The 12175-nt window shown below is 45.8% G+C and overlaps 1 protein-coding gene across 4 annotated transcripts in view; it reads left to right on the forward strand.

The window, feature by feature from the left end:
* The window catches only part of FBRS (fibrosin), a 430176-nt gene extending 418266 nt beyond the window's left edge, over positions 1-11910 (forward strand). For all 4 annotated transcript variants that reach the window (XM_078652840.1, XM_078652841.1, XM_078652842.1 and 1 more), the window contains one exon: positions 10273-11910. In XM_078652840.1, the coding sequence (XP_078508966.1) occupies positions 10273-11452 (1180 nt within the window). In that variant the 3' untranslated portion in view covers positions 11453-11910. The remainder of the gene's footprint in view (positions 1-10272) is intronic.
* Positions 11911-12175: the final 265 nt, after the last annotated feature.

Raw genomic sequence — 12175 nt, forward strand, 5'->3', positions numbered from 1 at the left:
TCCTGCCACCTAGTGTTGGGTCCGGATGTTTGCACTTTGGTTTTCTTCGAAGAAGTCTTTCCCAGTCACAAGGTTGGTGACCATTCTTTTCGGTCATAGTGCGCATGTGCATCGACTCCATTGTCAGATATTTTTTTTTTTTTGCCATCGGGTTCAGATGTAAATTACTGCGCTCCGGTTCGACACTGTTCCTTCGGTTCCCCCGGTGCGCAAGACACTCACCCTCGACGGTATTGTTTCCAATCACGTCTCCCATTCTTCGCATATCGTATATACTTATTAAAACTATCTTTCAATTGGAAAGCTCCTGAAAGGCCGTCGGGCCTACCCGCATCGGTTCGACCCGCCGTCGATGGAACGAAGTACCCGCACCCTGTGTAACCTGTGTTTGTTTCCCGAACACAGAGAACAGGACTGCAACGCATGCCGGGCTTTCTGCTCCAAGAAGACCATTCATGGCCGTTGGGCTTGAATTCGCGACTTGCAGAGCCAGCACATAGGCTCCGTTCAGGACATCTTCAGGCAACATCTGGCGAAGAGGCCGGGGATGCCATCGGTACTGAGGAGGATCAGGAACCGATCTCCATTACAGAGCACAGCTCTGACGAAGTTGAAGACCTCCCACATGGACACGGTACTGCGAGTACAGACCCTCCCATGTCCCAAGATCCATCTCAACTCAAAAAGAAGGCTCTGGGGCAACCTGTGCCCTCGGGTCCCGGTCGGCACCAAAACCGCGCTTCTGACGCCCTGTCTTCTGGCTTGGCACCAAAGCCTACAAAAAAGCCTTCAGGCCACGAAAAGCCTCACTCCAAATTGGGCTCAGAGCCGAAACCTTCGGGGTCGAAACAGAAGTCCAGCTCCAACACACACCATTCAGCACTGAAACACTCTGATCCGAAGACACCAATGCCTAAGCCTCCGGCACCAAAATATTTGGCTCCGAAACAGTCAGATGTGCAGAAATATCCAAAAAAGCACATGTTCGAGGCATATGAGCTGCAGATCTCACACTGTGCATTAGATCGCCACCTGGTGTTGGGCTCGGATGATTGCATGTTGTCGTCGTCTTGGAAGAAGTCTATGTAGTCACAAGATAGGGGACTCCTCCCTTGGACGATAGTGCGCATGGACATAGACTCCATCCATGGATTGTTTTTTCCGCCACTGGGTTCGGATGAAACTTTTCCGCTCCGAAATCTACTTTTCAAGTACTTCACGTAAAAATGTTCTTCAAACTTCACCAAACAACTTTCAATACCGATAAACATCGACTCGACTTAATCAGCTCGATTACGGTCATAGACGCAGACCGTTGGGCCTACCCACACTGTGAGGCCTACACCTCATGGAAAGGACGCCATTCAAAAGATACCCAGTGTGGAGCAAAATTTGCACACAGTGATCATCACAAGATCTGTAACCTGTGCTTATCGCCAGAACACGACGAATCCAGCTGCACAGCCTTTGCATCCTTTCGATAGACCATTCAAGATCAGAGGGCCCGTTTACGCGATATGCAGAAATCAGCTCCGGAACCGGTGGATATCTTCGAAGGTCCATGTGTCACAGAAGAAGATTCCGATGATCTCCAGATCGTATCCGAGACAGATGACTCCGATGACTCCATACCTTTGGGTCAACGTGTGAGTACCACTGCACCTACCCCAGCTCAAACACCAAATTCGAAGGCAAAGGTCAACACTCTGCCTGCGGGGCCCAGTCAAGACCGAAAAAACACTTCGAAAGCCCCGCCATCGAGCCCAGCTCCGACGAAAATAATGAAGCCTTCCGGTAGCTCCATGCCGAGCAAACGGCATGAACAGATACCACCTGCTCCCTCAGCACCGAAACAAAAAGTCCCGGTTCCGAAAAAGACACTTCGAAACCGTCGACTCCAAGAGAAAAAGCGGCTCTGAAAACAACGAAGCCTGTTTCCGATGCCCCGAAAACAGCTTCCACTCTGAAGCCGATACCCTCGATGCTGAAACAAAGCCTGCTTCTGACACGCACGTCGACCTCCAGATACCGTCTGATGTCACACAGGGGACGTACCCGGCACCAAATGGTGGTAGACAGCGACCAAAACAAGAAGAAGAAAAAATAAAAAGACAATTCCGAACCCAAGCACTAGATGGGGGAATGATGCACAGCATGTGAATCCAGAAAAGGATTCACGCTGCAAAACTATTTTCACTGTTTTGTAATAATCCTTGGCCACAAGGGAGATTCTTCAGTCTTCAGCTTCAGTAGAATGTCGAAGGTCCAGAGTTTCGTTTCAAGTTTCAGTTCCAGATCAAATCTAAAGTCCTGGGACTCAGCTCTTACCTTTATACAACTAAAAGGGGCTGGATTACTTTCTAGGTCCCTCCTATGGGTGGGACCAGGAAGGGGGTGGTTACTTTAACCGGGATAGTCAGCAACAACATGTCTTCACCCTCTAGAAGGGTGGAATGCTATCCCCGTCTCCAGAATTGGCGAGGGGGTAGTATTCCAAAGCGTATGACACCTTACACGACATGTTTAGATAAAGCCAAACCAAAGTTTGCATTCAGCCGCGAGGATTATAATGCACTTAAGAGAATATGGTATGGCGATATCATAGAACAGCCACATCTAAGTCGAAAACCAGTAAAGCAAAAGCAAAAAGTGGGGGTGACCATAAGAAGCAGACCCTACTCTCCTACACTCCCCTCCTGACAAGGAGTCAAAGATATTAGAAGCATCGGGCAAAGGAGTGGCCTCCCAGGCAGCAAATTCCTGGAGGATTGCAAACACACAAGCTCTATTAGCACGCTACGATAGAGCACATTATGACCAACTGGAGAGTTTACTACAACACCTGCCAGAACCTTTTAAAGCTAAAGCTAACGACCTGATACAAGAAGGAAAATTTATCAGTAACGCTTCCATTAAATGTGCACTTGACGCAGCTGACACAGCAGCCAGGTCCATCAATACAAGCGTATTACTAGGCCGGCATGCGTCGCTACGCATTTCCGGTTTTAAGAACGAAGTGCAATCCACCATCCTCAACCAGACCGTTAACCAAGATTTTTTGTTTGGCCCTGCAGTAGACACCATCTTAGAAAAGATGAAAAAAGATACTGAAACTGCTAAGTCTATGGGCGCACTTCAGTTTCAATAACCCAGAAGTTCCTTTCGCCGCTCCTCCTTCAGAGGCTCAGGGAGAGGCAACACATCACAAACTTCCTCAACCTTCAAAAGTAATAACCAGAGCACCTTTAATAAGGGCTCAAACGGAGGAGGTTATAGAGGCAATAATAACAGGCAGAAAACGTGGTGACATTGTTCTGCATACTGTCCATCAACTGTTGGTTTTGCATTTGTCACCCCGAGTGGGATGGGTATGCACAGACGTGAGTCCCATGCTCTCCACACCACTGGAGTCAAGCTATCCTGGTTGAAGACGGCTGATAGCCAGAAACCGGTCCTAGGATGCTTGATTCCGGTCCAGGAAAGACATGGCTTGGCAGTTCGGGCTGGACTGTTCCCATGAGGCACAGGGTCAAGGCTGATTAGCATATGTCTGAACTGGGGTGGTGTGGAGTGCAAAAAAAACAATGGATTTGGCCCAGATCTCAGTACTGGGGTGAATGTATGACATTGTTCTGCATTCTGTCCATCAACTGTTGGTTTTGCACAAGATATGAATGTCAGCAGCCCTACATGCCAAGAACAGATGCATACTGGTAAGTAGCATTTTCCTTCTTTAGCCCAACAGGGCTTTGCAGTGGCTACTGTGAAGGGCTATTTATCGGCTTTGTCTGCATTCCTGTGTTTGCCGGATCAGCCGTCCTTGTTTAAATCTCCTATTGTGTTACGTTTTATTAAGGGCCTTACCAACAAATTTCCGCCCACTCCATTTATTGTACCTCAATGGGACTTAAATCTTGTCTTAACCTACTTGATGGGTTCTCCCTTTGAACCCTTGCACAAGTGTCCCTTGAGACTGTTGTCTTTTAAAACTGTATTTCTAATTGCTATTACTTCGGCAAGGAGGGTAAGTGAGCTTCAAGCTCTGAGTTCAAAACCCCCATTCTTGACCATTCATGCTGATATAATGCTTCTTAGGACCAGGGCTGCTTTTCTGCCTAAGGTGGTAACTCCCTTCCATCTGGGGCAGTCCATTACCCTTCCTTCCTTCTATCCTCCCCCTCACCCTTCCAAGGAGGAGGAGCAGCTTCAGCTCTTGGACCCAAAGAGGGTGGTGAGCTTCTACCTTGATAGAACTAAAGACTATCGTATGGATGACCAGCTCTTCGTGGGTTTTGCTGGCTGCAAAAAAGGCAGAGCGGTGCACAAGCGCACACTTTCCAGATGGATTGTCTTGTGCATCAAGACTTGTTACTCTATGGGACCTCCAGAGGGTTTAAGAGCTCATTCTACCAGGGCAAAGTCTAATACATCTGCCTTATCTAGAAGTGTTCCTGTTGAGGACATTTGTAGAGCGGCAACTTGGGCCTCCCTCCACACTTTCGCGAAGCATTACTGCTTAGATTCCGAAGTGAGGAGGGATGGCCACTTTGCGCGCTCTGTCCTACAGGATTTCTTGGTATAGAAGAGTGGACACCTTCCTCCGGGAGTGGGGACTGCTGTGGGTTTCTATTCACAAGGTGAGGAATCCACTGGCAGATGTATCCATCAGAAGAACAAGTTACTTACCTTCGGTAACGTTTTTTCTGGTGCATACAGTGTCTGCCTGTGGATTCCTCACTGACACACCCGCCTCCCTGTTGTCCACTCTTCTATGCCTGCATAATGATTATTTTATGGTTGTCTTTTAATGGAAATGTTTATTTCTTCTTGCTTTTTGCATTGGTTTCACACGGTGTGTTGGTTTGAATACTGTACTATGTATACTGTACCTATTTATGTCGGTCCGTCCTCTGGGGCACGGAAAAAAGGGCAGAACTGACGTCATCACGCTGACGAGGCTCTCTTATGGATCCACTGACGTCAGCGAGGTCGCGAGCGAAGCCGTGCCTCTGTGACGTAGTCTGTGTCCTCGTCGGCGTGGAGAGCTACAAAAGTTTCCAAATGCTGCTTGCTCAGGGGATATTCACAAGGTGAGGAATCCACAGGCAGATACTGTATCCACCAGAAAAAGCGTTACTGAAGGTAAGTAACTTGTTCATCTTAACTAAAACATTTTTTAAATTAAAGTTTTTTTTATTTTATTAAGTGTAATAAAACTAGACCACTTTAGCCTGCAATTCGCTGTCAAAAATAAAAAAAGAAAAGTTGATTGGTTTAGTGTTGTGTAAAAATGGTTCTGGGGTCCCCTGTTTTGCATGAAATTTCAGTGCTTATGATTTTAACAGAGATTCCCCTGTAGGAGAGCCAGGATTGCAAGTAAGCAACATTTTGTTTTCTTTCATTCATTGGGGGAATGTGCCAGAAATCAGTTTGTTATTGGTTTTCGCAGCTTCCTGAGGCAGGTAGGTGGAGATCCAGCTAGTTTAACCTGGTGTAAGTGTGCCCATGTGTGACTGGTGCAGCCAGGGACTCAGGGTTTTTAAAATATGGTCAGCATCACAGATCGTATGTTTTTTGTTAACAAAGGACTTTCACTGGCACTGGAAACCTCCACTGAACAATTAAAGGAGTAGGGAAAGCAAATGCCTCCCTCTAGAGACGGGTAACTTCAGTTTCTGATAGGAATAAGGATGGCCAGGCTTTCCTATCCACCATGGGCAAAGCCTGCAGAAAGACAAGTCACACTGTTATGCACACAATGTCCCTTTGGATATCTTCATGTCACTCAGTGAGACCACACATACTGCCGTATGAGATAATCTTTACTAGGCTCAAAGGATTACATTGCCTGGAAAGAACTGTGGTGGTTAGCTCCTCTTGGTTTCAACCATGTATCCAATAGGTTAAAGCTGATCGTAGTAAACAGTAGCACCGTAGCTGGTAGCTCTTGAAATTGATCACTCAACAAGGTTCTGTTTCGGACGTTTTCAAAAGGTGGAGTTGGTTATAAATACATCATCAATCTTCTGTTGTGACCCATCCTAACAGAGAAGAAAGCTGAAAACAAGGTGCAGCATTTCTGTACATGGAAAAAAGCCATAGTATCAGTGAGCTGTACAATCAGTTACAATATCCATGATCGGGAATCCTAATAACCTGTTCCTAAAGCGGGATCCCACAAAGGGAGAGGAGTTAGCTCAGTTAAAAATAATGTAGGCATGTGTGCAATAAAAACGAAGGCACTTAAATGCTTCATAAGTCTGCTCAGTCAGTGGGCAACTCCAATTTCAGGAATCAGGCCCTGAGAACAAAGATGTACATGGTTCTGTTCTTTCTTTGTTTTTTGTTTTTTTCTGTTCTTCCCACCACAGATTAAGCCTTGTGTAAAGCCCACCATCTTGTGCAGTTGCACACATGTTTCCATTTTGAACTGTGCTATCGACATGCAGCGATGGGCAAAGGACCACAGATTGGGAAACTGGGCAGTCCTTTACTTGGAGGCTGTGACCAGAGTTTTACCTGGCTATTCCAGGGAAGTCTTGTACCCCTGAAGTAGAACCATTTCTTGCACCGCCAGTCACCAACTTTGTGGAGCCGTCGTGAAAATAACTGAGTTTGGGGGTTACATGAATAGATGTACCTCCTTTCAACAGAGCTAGCCTCTGATGAAAAACAAAATGCAGAGTGGCCTTCAGTACTCTTAGGTTGACAGATCTATTTGGGAAAAATATATAGTGCTTAGGAAGAAAAAAATTTACCAGGGCGGCATGCACAGCGTTGTTGCAGTTAAGTAAAGTGTTGCGTGCATATATATATTTAGTAACACCATAAATTACAATATGCCTGAATGCTTTAATGCAGATAAGTAGAAGAAAAGCTACTCCCACTGATGTGCTTTTTTGGGAATAAGCATGCTCCACGTGTGCACATGGTGACGAAAAAATGGCTTTGAAAGAAAAGGTCAAATTACTCACTACCATCTAACTAGCCCACCAATGTAGGTAAGAAATAGGTCTTTGGTAGTTGATTTGGGTAATGCTAAACTAAGAGTGGGATTTTGAAGAGATGGTGTTGAATTTTACTTGAACTGTTGTAACAATGAAGACTGACATTGAAATGAATGAGCACCACCTAGTGCTAGTTTTGGTTAATAGGTGGTAGCTGGTTAACCCTTTGTCTTTTAACTAGATAGTGAATTAATGCTGTTTGCAGCAAGTTTGATGATGTCACAATGGTCCATTCTTCCTGTACATAGTAAAACTGTGTAGCTGTATTCTTTGAAGATTGTTTTTTTGTCCTTTCCCAGAGAAAGAGTGACTTACTAATGGACAGATAAATAATTTTCCGTGATGTTAACCTATCAGAATTGTGTAGTTGTCCAGTTCCCGGTAACCAAAGGCTTGACTTGCACTTAGTCATGCATGGCAAGTGGACAGACATTTGTAACGCCTTCTTAGGGTAGTAATGGAGGCAAAGGCACACAGTTGTTCCTGGTTCCACATTAAATTATTCTTCTGCTGTTCTAGATAAATGTTAAGGAAAGATTTAAAAATGTGCTTTCGAGGCAGCAAAGTTGTCTAAAGTCTCCAACATTTGAAACCATAGACTAGAAGTATATAGCCACTCATCTTCTGTGAGCTGTTTAAACTAAGGGTGGGCGTAGTTCGCGAAGTAGCGCTACGCGAAGTGCACTTCGCACTACGCAAACTTCACGTAGCACTACGCGAGCTGCGTAGTAGCATGTTCGCACTGTGCAAGATGCATTTTCAATGATTGCACAGTGCCGGCTGCTTGTTCGCACTGTGCAATCATTGAAAACGGCATCTTGCACAGTGCGAGCTGTAGTTTTCTGCCGCTCTAGTAGATTTTTACTCGAGCGGCAGCTTTCTCAACGCAAACTGGTAGTTTCTCATTGCGAGCGGTTGCAAGCATGCACGACCCCTTGCAATGAGAAACCTGACCTACCCGCGTTGAGAGTCTCGCCGGGATGTCATTTTGCTTGCGTGCGGTCGTGAACATGATGATGAGGACCGCAAACAAGCAAAAAATGACCGCTACGCGTGTTCGCACTGTGCTACGTGCAGCTCGCGTAGTGCGAAGTTGCGCAAACTACGCAAGCGTAGCGTAGTGCTTCGCCCAGGGTTAGTTTAAACTGTATTGACTGGGGCCTGTGCACTTCGTTTTTTGGCCAGCATGGGGAGTTAAGCTTTATTCAAACAGTATTGTTAGATTTTGAGTTAGTGAAGCCTTTACCTGCTGAAGTCCAAAGTTGTGGATTGAGCCTGTGTGTCTCCTAGGAGATTCTGAACAGGAGCAAGCAGCTTCCAAATCCCTGGCCAGCAGACCTTGTCAGAGGTTGCTGGGACCTTATATGGTGTGCTAGTGGTTGGCACATGTGTACACTGATTGGTGGTTGTATCTGGTGTTTCTATTGGGTTAGGGTAATGTCCTCATTGGTTGGGTATTTGAGGGTTCTGATTGGTTTCTCGGTCTGTGATTCAATCATTGCAGGGTTGGGACTAGGGCTAGGGTTAGGAGTTCTATTGGAAGTAGGGACTATGGCTTCCTATGTTATTGGTTGTTGGGAGTAGGGTGGGACTAGGGCTAGGGTTAGACGTTTAATTGGAAGTAGCTATTTAGGGCTTCTGGTGTGATTGGTTGTTGGACCAGTTGTGGGACTAAGAGTAGGGTTAGGCTTTCCATTGGAAGTAGGGACTAGGGCTACCTGTACCATTGGCTTCTTGGACTTGGGTTGGGACTAGTGGTAGGGCTAAGGCCTTTATTGGACGTAGAGATGAGGGGTTTTGAACTGATTGGGTGCTTTGACTAGGGTTAAGATTGTCTGAAAGGTCCTGGTCTCCTATTGGTTCTAGATGTTAGTGCTGGTGTTGTGATTGGATAGTGTTAGGGCTAGGGTTCCCATTGGCTGAAGTGGTCACCTGATTACTAGGGCTACAAAAAAAGGCCAGGCTTAGGGCGTCTCATCCTGGGCGTTGAGGCTAAGGGCAGAGAGGACAAGGGTAGTTGCTTGTTTGAGCCTGTTATGGGTGGAGAAGACATGGGTAGTTGCCTGTTTGGGCCTGTTCGAGACTGGTCGGGACTAGGGCCAGAAATGCTGCCCTTTTTCTCATTTAACAATACCCAGCCCACACCATCCACAACCACAAACAGAGCAACACACTCACACCAAATATACACCACGCTTAACACTATGCACAGATTAATGTACCAGCATACACCACCAACCAAACCACATCTACACACCCTACTATCCCAACTACCATACATATCCACCATCACCCAAAAACATTACACAACTCTATCCTATACCACTAACCAATACACTCATCACTAACACAACGCCAATCAACACCATACATAACTACATCCCACTCAGACACTCTCCCTGCTGTAATTACACCTAACAGTCCACCTTCTATCACTAACAAATATATAATGATCCTTCCATCAGTTGACTTAAAAAAAAAAAATCCTTCACTCTTTTATCCCTCCACTATCCTTTTTCTATCAAAATTAACAGACTAACATGTTCACTTCTCAAATTCCATATTCAACTATACTAATATACTGCCCAAATAACTGAATAACATATCTACTACTCAAATTACTTCATATTTATGCTATACTTATTTTCAACACTAATCCTTTATGGGTTCCGGAGTGGAGTGCTACTCGCCAAAAAAGCGTTCAACACTAATCAAGGGTAACAAGTGCTATATGAATGCAAATCTTTCTTTTCCTTTTATCCATCCTTATTTATCCTTCTCACTCCAAGTAACAGACTAATATCCACCACTGAAATTACCTCATATTTCATCATATTATTTCACCACTAATCCTTTATAGGCTCCCTGAATAGCATGCGTCAACAAGCGAGCGATAAATAAATACAAACCTTTGTCCTACTCTATCCTTCTGCTATAATTCCAAATAACTGACTAACCTATCCACCACTTAAAATGTACTTGCATTTTTCACTATACTAATTCAACACTAATCCTCTGTGGGTCCCGGAGTAGCGTGCTACCCGTCGAAAAAGCGCTTCGACGCCTCGTCAGGGTTAGTAAGCGCTATAAAAAAGCAAATACAATACAATACATTTTGCAATATTAGATAAATCCATGGTTTTGTATTTCTGCCCCTCTGATCCATTTTTATAAGGGAATACGGATGTTTGCCTAAAATTGAAAGATTTAAAACTGCCAGTCTACTGATTTTGCACTAGTTTCACATTTTTTTCCACTCTTTCAGGGATCTCTTCTCCAAACATCCAGTCAGAGGATCTCCAGCAACTCCAACCCACAAACCTCTGGTGGCACACTGCAGTGGTCGTACATCAGTGGGAGATGACCGTGGACATGGCAGTAGTGATGTACGCGACAGGGAGCGCAGCCGGGAACTTGCAGACCCAAGCAAAGACCACTACCTGTCAGAGCAGAAGCTGCGTGACACCCATGCTATTGTAGAGAGTGGTCTAGTCAGACGCCTGACCTCTGAAGATTCCAAAACAACTGTTGCCAGGGAGCATTCACCATATGTCCGGACTCCTGTGAATGAAAGTGTCCGGCCCAACAGCAGGTCTAGCGTTAGCCGAGAGGCAACAGACCGTAAACCGCAGTTAACGCCTGAACAGGCTTTGAGGAAGCATGATGTCAAAGTAAAAGAAGAGCGCAAAGAGGAGCCGGATGTGATCATGACTGGGTTTGAAATGGCACAAGTTCAGCGTGCCAATAATGTCCTTCATGCTAGCCCCTTGCAGAACATTCCACATAGCCAGGCCGGAATGCACATACCCCTCCACATGTCTCCTGCTGGCATGCACTCTCTGAACACCTTGGCAATGTTTGACAGGCCTAGAGCTATGGCACCATACCTCAGCATGGGACATGTCATGGGAGTAGGGGAGCGTTTCCCGCACGCCTCTTTTGCCCTCGAGGCGTGGAGGGAGCCCTACCGCAGCAACTTGGAGATGCATCGCAGAGAGCTGCTGAGCAGAGAGCTGGCCCTTCGCTCAGATTCTTTGCAGCGACTTGCTGCTCCACGCTACTTCGAGCATGAGCAGGCCTTCAGAGATCGAGAGCCTGAGCGTGCCGCCGCTGCTGCACTGATGGACGAAAGAGCGCACATGTTTCGAGAAGACTATGAGCGGGCCCGTCTATATGGGCTGCCCCACTCTGCCTTGGAAGCCCACCTTCCACATCACACTATAATGGCAAGTCTTGGGGGACACCTGTATTCTCGAATTAACCCCACCATGGGCCACCCAAACAGCCTTCTCAGTAAGACTCCTCCGATCAACCTGCTGAGTGCCCCACCTCCACTTATTCCCTCCACAAGTACGCGACCTGGCTCACCACCACGCAGGACCACACCCCATGCCGCAGAGTTGCGGGACCTCTCGGCACTATATAAGGACAGGGAATCAAGATAATAGCGTCCCCTGCCTTTGTCTGTTCTCAGTAATATTATTGTTGTTATTATAATTAATATTATTATATGTATTTGGACTCTGAGCCTTGGGGTGGGAAAAAAGGCTTTTGGAAGTAATGTGTAAATATTTATATATTCAAACTCCGCAGCATCCCTGACTTTAAAGAGAATATTTTGTACATTTGTAAGGTTTGGGGTGTGATTTTAAGCACTGCATACACCTCATTTCCCTTGTTTTAATGTATTTCTCTTTTTTATTCCTGTATGTTTGTGTGAAGGGTTGCCCTCTTCCCCACCCCTTCACTGTATGTGTGTGAATGGTAAAAGAAACTGATGTAAATGAAATGGTGAGTGCTGGAGTAGAGGAGTGGTGGGAGACTGGGATGGTCCACCAGCCATTCTCCCATCTCTTGTTCGCTCTCTGGGCCCATTTGTGACTTCATTAAATCCTAAAATGTCTGTTATGTTTCTTTGTCTGACTTTTGCACTGATGGTGAGGCTAACCAGAAGAAAAGGTAAAAATATTTGTGTTCATGATCTCAACAATTGGAACACAAATGTGTTAACATCCAGCATCCGAGATCTCTTCTATATTGAAGTTTGCTATGAGTTCAGGTAAAATCTTCAAACCTGTAATCGTTTAATCTTGGCTGCTAAGGCTTTTCCACCCCCCAGTGCTGAGCCCTTTTTAGGTCGAAGCCTACCCGACAGTGCAGCTCTCTGG

Source organism: Lissotriton helveticus, chromosome 7 (genome assembly GCF_964261635.1).
Source record: "Lissotriton helveticus chromosome 7, aLisHel1.1, whole genome shotgun sequence".
Lineage (NCBI taxonomy): Eukaryota > Metazoa > Chordata > Amphibia > Caudata > Salamandridae > Lissotriton > Lissotriton helveticus.